General features: G+C 35.2%; 1 protein-coding gene across 1 annotated transcript in view; it reads right to left on the bottom strand.

Moving 5' to 3' along the window:
* Nucleotides 1-228: 228 nt before the first annotated feature.
* LOC118205949 (uncharacterized) overlaps nucleotides 229-10,715 on the bottom strand; it is a 31,600-nt gene continuing 21,113 nt past the window's right edge. Inside the window, exon 3 of the mRNA XM_085819713.1 lies at nucleotides 229-1,108. Within this exon, the coding sequence (XP_085675839.1) occupies nucleotides 561-1,108 (548 nt within the window). The 3' untranslated portion in view covers nucleotides 229-560. The remainder of the gene's footprint in view (nucleotides 1,109-10,715) is intronic.

The raw sequence follows: 10,715 nt of genomic DNA, 5'->3' as shown, positions 1-10,715 counted from the left end.
TGGCTGAATTGGTTGTTTTCTCGTAAAAATTCTAATTTTAATTGTAAGAATTGATTTTTAACTGCTTTTAAATACATTTCGTGTCTTAGGTTTTTCCATATTATACAATATTTAATGAAGATATTATGAGTTTTTATGTATTTTTGTCTTGCTAAGAAGTGAGAACTAAAATAATTGGATAAAAAACTTTTTTTCTGATGAAATTCGAAGAAATAAATTTAAATGAAGTCATCAAAAAAATGTGAACAATTTAATATTCTATAAAAAAAAGTCAAGTGATGTCCACATTAGATAATTTTAATTGTTGCATTTAAGCGCACTGTACTGCTATTATTAGCTTCCTTCATACTTCCAGTTCCTGGAAGAAGCATCGGAAAATTTTTCCCAAATGGGAAAAGTGTGATTAAATGAAATTTCAAAGTTTCTTTCTACGAATTATTTTTCAAAATTATTAGAATTATTCAATCTCAAGCACTTTCAGTATGCTTTTAGAAAGAAAAGGAATGTCAAATCTTGATAAACATTTCCAGCAATTTTATCTAAATAGATATCCAGCAATTTCACCTGTGTTCTACAACGTCCACTGCCAATGGTTTTGTATCGAGCTGTTGAAGTGGCGTGGCAGGATGGATAACGACGGGAATAGCCTTTGCCGTAGAATCCTTAGCAGCAATTTCTTCGTCATTATTATCCTTTTCCGAAATATTCTTTTGATTTTCCTTGCCTTTCTTTGCAAGACTTTCCAGCTCGGCGGATGATCTAATTGATGAAGATATCTTTCTTAATTTTAGGATTATACCTAACGATAAAAGTAGAACTAAAGTGCCAAGAACTATGAAAGTTGGACCTACAACAAAGCAAGACGTTGGGTCTCTTTTGAAACTTGGAACAAAAAGTCCAACACAGAGAATAGAAATTCCCAGAAATAAAAGAAGAGTTCCACAGACGAATGTAGAAATGAGTGTCTCTCTGGCTACTGCTCGAAGACTTTCTCCTGTGAGGTTTATGACGTTCATTTTGCGCTTCATTTCGTGGCCTGAGTTTTCTCTAGGTCCTCCTCCATCTTCTGCCTCTTGCCTTCGGTGCTGGTAGCGCATAAAAATCATGCCTGGAAAAGATCAAAAACAGAATGAATACACAATAGGATAACGGTAATTTTATATATATATATATATAAAGAAAACCATGCTTCTGCATCCATGTTGCACAGCATACCTACAGCACAGTTTCTCTCACACATGGCTCGAGACTTAGGGAAAAAAAGAAACCTATAACACTGCATTCTTACAACATTCTTACTCTCTAACATGGTTCAACCAAGGGCCATCAAACTGAAATTGCCGAGTACCTAAGGTAGTACTGCCCGCCTACTGACATCGTAACATGTCGAAATATAACGTAAGGGAAGATAAGAGAAAAAAGAAGAGATAGTTATTTTCTCCCTCTTCGACGAAAAATTTGAATTATATTTTTTAAATGAAGATCTTTTACTTGAAAGAACCACAAATGTTTCGCAGATATTTACATACATGTAACAAAATTTAAAAGATCTCAGTTAAAAACAAACAACAGAAAACAACGAATTGTTTTCGAAAACAAACAACAGAAACTTTTGAATTGCGTAGGGAACTTAGAATGTGAGAGCACATTGTTGGTGAAATTTGGCGACTTTTTCCCGATTTAGCAACGCTTTGGAAGATTTGGAAAAACAAATTTTTGAAGTCCTACGACCTACTTTTCCAGAAGCTTTGAGCACATGCTTCGTATATAAATACAGATTTCAGAACCAGGAAAGTCAATTCTGAATCAGCTGTGAGATTTAGTAGCTTTTAGTAAATATATTGTTACGAAATGTCCAGACGCGGTAAGACAGCTTCTCCGCAAAGCAGTTTTAGGGTTGCCATAAAATGGCAAGGGAAGTCAGGGTTGCCACATTTGGCGATAATTCGCTCGTTTTGCGATATTTGGCGACAAAACTGGCGATATGCCATTGACGGATGAAGAACCTTCTGGAACGAATTCTTACCCGTTTAGCCCAGAACTTTCTCGAACACAAGCCCAAAACTATATAAACCCTGTTGGTACGCTGAGAGTCAGAGGTCAAGATAATCTCGAGTTAGTCAGTCCGTGTGGAGTCGATCTAGTTGACAGCCGGGCAGCGAGTGCCGAGTGGGTCGTCGAGTGCATCGAAGTGTCTTTTAGTGTATCGCGGCTAGTGCATCTTCGAGAGAGTGTGTTAAGCTCCGGGAACGACTGAACCGAAGAGTCGGGATCTGTGCTCTGTGTGTCGTCCAGTGCATCGCGAGTTGTAGCGTGGAGAGTCTTGAGAGTATGGGGAGTTCCGAGAATGACCGAGCAGAGTCGGGAGCTGTACTCTGGTGCTTTGCCGTGAAGCTGTCTCCACCGTTATTGCCTGACAGTGTGAAGGCTGTGTCGTTGATTGTTCCAGCGTATTTATAGTAGATCTTCGACGACTGTTAAAGTGTTTTGGAGCTGTCCTGATTGATATTGGTAAATAAAGTGTGTTTCGATACTTCATGAAGTGCTGTCGTCGTTGTTTACTCCATATTCAAACGAACCCCTTACGAACGTGAACGAAGAAAGTTACGTAATAACTGGTGTCAGAAAATAACGTAACAATATTTCTTTTGGCTCTAAAATGAAATTGATAAAGTTTTATTCTTAACTTCTGGAATCAAACCCTGCCTTTTTGTATCAGTTCTTTGATTCACATAATACAGTATTTTATTTGGTTCACATAACACGGCATAATATTTTCTGTACCTTAAAAGCGACTGAAAAACCAATATATACAATGTTCATTTTATATAGTTTAATTGAAATACTAAATGTCTTACATTTTACGATACTACTTAGGATTGAGAATTTTCTCTTCTAATGTATCACACTAACTACTTATGACTGTACTAACTTTTTGAAACACTATACAAAACATCACGAGTTATTAATTTAGCAATCAACCAGCAAAAATCAGCGTTATATTTGCAATATTTGCAAATATAACGCTGATTTTTGTTGTTCGACTTCTAAATTAATATTTGATCTACGTGGAATTTTAACTTAAATTACGGGAGCCCAATAAGAGTTATTTTTTGCTTCCTTTTTTCCTACGTGGTGTGTTCCCCACTTTGTGATTGTATAATTACTGGTTATCTTTTACACTTCTTACTTTTTTATTCAAAGGATTCACCAAATCATGTTTAACACATGCATATTTTACACTTTTTATTTACACATTTTACCTTATATTAACCTTTTATCCTGCTTTTAGAATATATTTATGACACATTTCTGTTTCCTTTTCCTCAAAAATAAATACAGACTTACACAAGTTTCTTTATTGTAAGATCTACTGGCTTTGAATCAAATCTCATAAGGCGTAATAAAATTTTAAGGCATAAAGTCACTTAAGCCAATACATGGGCGTTTTCTACCCAGTTTAGTTCAAATATATAATTAATTTTTTTTTTTATTTTATTCTATAGACATTTTCACGAATATATTAAGAACAATCCATTTTATTCAGTAGAAGGACTCATTTATATTACTAATAGCGATTCTCTTAACTCTTTAAAACACTTTAAAAAATATCTTGGATTTTCTTGTGCACATCCTACGTTAAACATCTAAATATACTCTAAAAACTTGATTTTCTTCATATCACAATATTATAGCGTCTGGTGTGCTTATAAAGTATACACTAACGAGCTCCAAAAAGACTGTAGAAAAATTATCTTCAAGTCTTATGATACAAACAGAAGTCTGAAGAAGGGTGTATAAAATCCTTTTATTCAAACACCAATATCTTCACAGACTGCCCCACTTAGGCTTACATAAGCCAACACTTCTGGCTAAACTTAAATAAGTAATCTTGAACTAAAATTAAATGTAGTTAGATTAGCCTAACGTCTCACAGGATAAAGTAACGCGCAGGAAGGCTGTGGTTTGTAGAAAACCGGCGAGACAAGGTTAATGGCTAGAAGCATTCAATCCCACAGAATAAAATCGCTATTTAGTCACGGTATCAAAGTGGCCTCAAATAGACAGAACATACTCTTAAAATCAATTTGCGAAACCTTCGCTTAAATAGCACTTCTTTCTTTCTCAATCTGAATAAACGCTTGCTATCTCATTTACATTCTGGCATGAAAAGCGTGGGTGAAAACGAAAAGCGGCAGAAAAAATACTTAACTCAAAATAAATAGATAAATCCTCATAGCATCATTCGGATTCTTAACATGATGCCATGCATTTACTACATAACCTCATAAACACAGTCTTCACTTTCCTAACAAGGTACAGAAGATCTAATTATTTTTAACTTCTGAGAAGAATATCACACTGTAATGTATTATTTTTAATTCGGATTATAGTAATATTTGTGAAGGATACCTCAAAAAAAGAAGTCTTTAATATACATGGAATTAATGTTCAGCTAGGACTGGAATGCTTGTTCCCTTTCTTCCAACTCGGAAGAAGTTTTTCAAAATAAAATTCTGCGAATAAAATTCTGCTAACAAGAAATATTGACATAATTCCAAATAATGATCCAGTGTTAGCACAATACGCAAGTCAAACTAATATTATTTAACAACGAATACTTACAACTTTTTTAACATTTAATTTCTGATAGATAGCAAATAAAATTATGCATAAATATCCCACAGGTAACATTGTGGAATTGAGAGAAGCTCCATATAATGATCTAAACATAGTCAACAAGTGAAGAAAGACCACATTTTCAAAAAAGCATTCTTTTAATTAAACGCGGAAGCCATACATTTCTTCGCACATATATAACATTTTATATATCATGAATATCATATATAAGAAGTAAATAGATTACATCTCATAAAGCACTATTTAAGCACACTTCTCTTTCAACTGGCTGTACTGTTAAGAAGAAGAGATGCAATATGAATGTATAGAACCACTCATGCCACTGTTCCTCATTTCGCCACACATTATTCAAAATACACATGTCCTTTAAAATCAGTTTAAAAATTTCAAATGCAAATATTCAACTAGAAATACTTCACAGATAACAGAAAATATAAAAACACAATGCATTTACGGAAAAGCATGCACATTACCATGGGAAAAATTCATTCGTCGATAACATTCTAAAGTAAACTTGCTTTATTTTGCACATGGGCTGCATTTTTCGTTTCAGATTAAGCAACTTTTAAGATAATTCTTGTATAACTAGGGATTTTATTCACTCTAGTTGGTATTGTTTTAATTAGTACTTAATAATTTATTAGAATTTTAACAGTTGTAGTTAATAATTTATTAGAATAGTCGCTGGAGAGGTATGTAATATCAATGGAAAAATTTCTTCCCAAGCCAAAGAGTAATAGTGAAATATACAATGGAACAAGAAAATATCAGATTTCCATTAAATTACTATCTGGGTATGCAAAATATCTATAAGAATACTTATTTTTTTTTTTAAATGTTCCGGATGCGATAAGTCAGGGATAGCCAGTTTCATGAACAGAACATGAATAATAATGAAGTATTTTTAGTCTGTATTACGGTTACTTCTACTAAAATTTTCCATTTGGAAAGCTGTATTCTACATTTAGGCACAAGTTGATAAATCAGAGTGATTTTGTGTTTGTTGTAATATTTCTGAATCTGAAGCATCAGATTCAGAAATATTACAATTTCATAAATAATACAGCTCAAATGCAAAAAGATTAGAACGACAAGGGAGTATACCGTCAGCAAGCGAACGTGATAAATTTAATTTTTTGGGGGGGGCTGATTTTTATGAATTCACAAATCGGGAGCAAAACTGTAATGCACTTTATATGAACTATGATCTTTTTTTATTTATTACAATCACTGTTTTCCACTTACATAGAATTTAAAAAATTATTTCGTGTTAATTTACTATTTTTCAAGAATTTTATCCATGGATTAACTTAGTTTTTGCATTTTTTTTTTCAATTATGAAAAAAATTATTTCAATTATGAAATAAATGAAACAACATTCGGAAATGTTATTTCTTTAATATCTTAAATTAACCAATTATGCGTAGAATTATCTTGTTTTACTCAGACAGCCACTGGTTTTACTAATGTTTGAGATAAGTTATATTTCCCTAGTGCTGGAGAATTTAAGGGGACTCGTACACCTTAAAACCCATAAGATCTTTAAATATGTGACTATTGTAAGAATTGGGATAACTTATTTATTCTAAAAGCAATTACTTCCAACGTTTTACAGCAGACTACATAATATAGTTGCTTTCTGAAATAGTGATCAGAAAGTTTGCGTTGCCACAAATATTTTTATAATTTAATCCGCTTTTTGACAAATATTTTCGTCATGTTTCCAACTTGCGCGCACAGTTTAAAACATTCTGTTGCATAATTTAATTCCATATTTAATATATAGCTTTTATAACATTTGGAAACTACTGTCAACGAAAAGTTCTAAGAATTTCATGTTAAATTTTTATTTTATTTGGAGTCGAGTTTATAAAATGTATTTTATTAAAAAAAATCTGTAATGTTTTCGTCCATAAAATTTTTTAATATTAAAATATTCATCAGATTTTAGATTCAGTTTAAAAATAGGGCTCATATAAAGAATTCCATCCAATTTCTAGTATGTACCATTAGCCATTTTTAAAATATCGTGCGCGCAAGGTGGAAACGTGACGAAAACTTTTGTCACAAAGTGGATTAAATTACAACAATATCTGTGGCAACACAAACTTTCTGGTTACTAGTTTCCAAAGCAGCTATTTTATGTAGTCAGCTGTAAAACGTTGGAAGTAATTGATTTTAAAATAAATAAAATATCTCAGTTCTTGCAACAGTCACATATTCGAAGGATGTCAAGGGGTTTAAGGTGTATGAGCCCCCTTAAGTTATATTTTATCAGTACCCAGAACTTTTTATTGCATTTCCAATGAAAATTGACCGAATTTAATGGTTCATTACTAACCAAGGAGTTTTTATTTATTTCTGTTCGAAACAAGTACACTCAGAAATTATCGTCAAGATATTCTGTAATAGGTGTATTTTTCTACTTTTCATATCATTACATTTCCAATGAAATTTGATTCATTGCCAAATAGTAAAATGTTTGTTATTTTTCGCACACGAATGCATTTCGTGTCTCAGGTACACTCGTTACGTGTGACTAAAAAAATTACTAACAAGTTGTAAGGATCTTAAGTTTTACTAACGTTTATTTTATTTTAAATCTTTACTATCATTTCTTATTTTCTACTTCCGGCCAGAATTAAAAGCTTTAACTTATTTATGCAAAGTTGTCTGGCGAACCCCAAGTACTTAAGTTGAGGCTTTTTGCCAAGCGAGAGAGAGGAAGGAGTTAGTAGAAGCAGGACGCTTGCCTTAGCAGTTTTACTCGGTTGCTGGTTGCCTTCCAGGCCAGAGGTTTAATCCTCTTAATAATTTTAAACGTATTGTAGTGTTAACAGTTCTCTGTACTACATACGGCTTCCTGTTAATATACGGCCAGTCTTCCACGTAGGCCCTTGTTTGTTATTCCAAAGTTAAGTTAGAGTTTAGTTAATATTTTTATATTCATACGTTCAGACCACAAGTGGTTGGTCTCTGTATTCCGAAGTCCGGAAATTATTGTAAAGAGTGAAAAATAAAGGGTTTCGTATACCCTTCCTGTGTATCTTGTCTATTTCCCACATTTATTGAACATAGCTTTAGTAAGCTCCCTGTTCCGAGTCAGGTTCTTGAATGTTCCTCAAGCAAGTAAGGAGAAACACAGAACCTGATAGTGGCGCCCGACGAAGAAGAATAACCATGGCCGAGTTTCAAGAAGAACCTGTGCTGCCTGCAGAAGCGGCTCAGAATCCAGAAATACCAGCTGCCGCCCTGGAAGGATTTGGTTACATCGTCCAGACCATGCGCGCTTCGATGAAACCAGAAGCAACATTTAATGGAAACTCACCGGTAACCAGTTTTTTGGAAAAATTGGATAACCACTTCATGCTCTACCCCGTGCACGAGTTTCAAAAAGTTACCTTAGCTATCAGCGCTTTGAGGGGCCAAGCGCTTAATTGGTTCAAATGTATAGGCAGAAGTCTCTTGGGTCAAGCGGGAAGTCCCACATATACTTACGAAAATTTCAAGACTGCCCTACTAAAAGCCTTCCCTGTCGTAAGGGATCGTGCGAAATTAGAAACGGAACTTTTCAGCATATATCAACAAAGAATCGAAAATCTCTCAAGCTTTATTTTAAGAAAAATTCACGTCTTCAAACTCTTGTATGGAAACCGTCCGGATCCTGAGATAATTCAAGTGATTTTGCCGAGGTTACTGCCCCAAGTGCAAGACTTTATTGAATTAAGAAATCCGACTACACTGGAAAAGTTATTTGAGCTAGCAATCCAGTTTGAAAGTAGAAGAACGGCGGACATTGAAAGAAGACGCCAATATCAAGAGCGAAACCAATTTGGTGCGCCAAGACTACAGCAAACTCAAGCACACGGCTACGGAAGCAAAGCGAATCAGTGGGCAACGAAACCCGAGCATTCAAAAACAGCCGGCGAACGTCGATAGTTCAATAGCAATCCAGGAAAAAAGTCTCAAGGCCAGTGGAAAAAGAAGGAAAGCATGGAAAGAAAAAAGATTTAAACTAAAACGGATTTCTGCTGACGGGAGGGTGCGGAAATCCGAAGGCCAAGATAACCCCTCTTCCTTCAAGTTAAATACAGTAATGGTGAAAAATTTGACTCTTCCGAAGATTGAAGTGTTGGTGAATAACATCCCAGCCACCGCACTCCTGGATACAGGCGCACAGTGTTCCTGTGTGGCAGAAGATTTTTATAGGAAGTATTTTCGGAAATACCGCATATATAATTCGGATAATACGACAGTGTTAGCTGCGCAGGGAGAAAGATGTAAGTGCATAGGTAAATTACCGCTATACGTTCGTATCAAGGACGAACAAGTAAAAATTATGTATTTTATAGTAAAGAATCTGCAAGCACATATTATCTTAGGAATAGATTTTCTTTCAGAGGCAGAAGCAACGCTGGATTTTAATGAAGCGTCGCTTAAGCTGACGATGAAACCAGTTCGAGAAGAAAAAACGAAATCGCCAATGTTAATCCTTAACCACCTGCCTAAGGAAGAGCAACAGAGAATCCGACAAGTGGTAAGTGAATTTGCTTCGTTATTTAGTGATATTCCAGGATTCACTCAAGTTACTAACCATAGTATCGACACCGGAGAGTCAATGCCAGTTCGCCACAAACCATACCGGTATGATAAGAATAAAGAAAAAATTATAGAATGGCACATTAGCGATATGTTACGTAAAAAAATCATAACGCCCATCTCAAGTAGTTATGCTAGCCCGGTGGTTTTATGTAAGGAAAACAATGACTATCCATTAACACATCCAAAAAGGTGGCGTTTCGCGATTGAATATCGTAAATTAAACTCCATAACTAAATATCCGGTATATCCGTTACCTATTATTGAAGAAATTCTAAGGAACATAACGTCTACCAAATACATGACGACTTTAGACTTAACGACTGGTTATTTTCAAATAGGGGTTAGACCGGAGGACGTGCCTAAGACTGCTTTTATAACCAAGTCTGGCACTTATGCATTCCTGCGTATGCGGTTTGGCCTTTCAGGGGCACCGGCAACATTTCAGCGATGTATGGACATTGTGCTAAGGCCTGTTCTTGGAAAGTTCACATTTATCTACTTAGACGATATCATTATTACTAGTGATAATCTGGACCAACATGTACAGGATTTAAGACAGGTGTTTTCATTATTAAATGAGGCCGGTCTAAAAGTTAATGTCGGAAAGTGCAAATTTGCAGCCCCTGAATTAAAATATTTAGGTTATAAAATATCTCAGAAAGGAATCGAGACAGACGAATCAAAAATAATCGCTGTGCAAAAGTATCCGCCGCCAAATACGGCGAAGAAGCTCTCTTCTTTTCTAGGACTTTGTTCATATTATAGGTCCTTTATAAAAGATTTTGCAGCTATTGCTGAACCATTGTTAAAATTAAAAAGGAAAAAGGCAAGATTCTCGTGGACGGCCGAAGCCAATAGTGCTTTCGAAAAATTAAAGCAAGCATTAACGCAAGCCCCTGTGTTGAAATTACCTGAAAAGGATGAGAATTTAGAAATTTCAGCGGATGCTTCGGATTATGCGGTAGGAGCGGTACTTTTGCAAAATCAGCAGCCCGTGGCATTTTTTAGTCGAACTTTAAATCAAACACAAAGAAATTATTCCGCGACCGAGAGAGAGGCACTTGCAGTTCTGTTAGCAGTGCAAAAGTTCCGAGTCTATTCTGGAAGGGCGCCAATAACAGTGTATTCTGATCATGCGGCGGTAACTAGATTGTACTCAGGGAAAAACTTATCCCCAAGGTTAATAAGATGGGCACTCAAGTTACAAGAGTATAATCTGGTAATCAAGCACACCCCCGGAAAGGAAAATATCGTAGCAGATGCCCTATCCAGAATAAAAATAGATGAAGAAGGTAATACTGTAAAGGTGGCAATGCTCACAGCATGTACAATAAATTCCCGAGAAACTGTAATAACCGAACTGGGTAAGGATCCTGAATTTAGGAACATTTATGAGTATTTAAAGGATCCTGAAAATTTTAGCCACCAAGATATTGTGGCGATAAGAAATAGGGCGGCCCATTACGAACTAA

Source organism: Stegodyphus dumicola, chromosome 6 (assembly GCF_044657685.1).
Source record: "Stegodyphus dumicola isolate Sdum_Otavi_A_Nest chromosome 6, ASM4465768v1".
Taxonomy (NCBI): domain Eukaryota; kingdom Metazoa; phylum Arthropoda; class Arachnida; order Araneae; family Eresidae; genus Stegodyphus; species Stegodyphus dumicola.
Note: the sequence above shows the minus strand (reverse complement) of the source record. Positions and strands in the feature narration are given on the sequence as shown.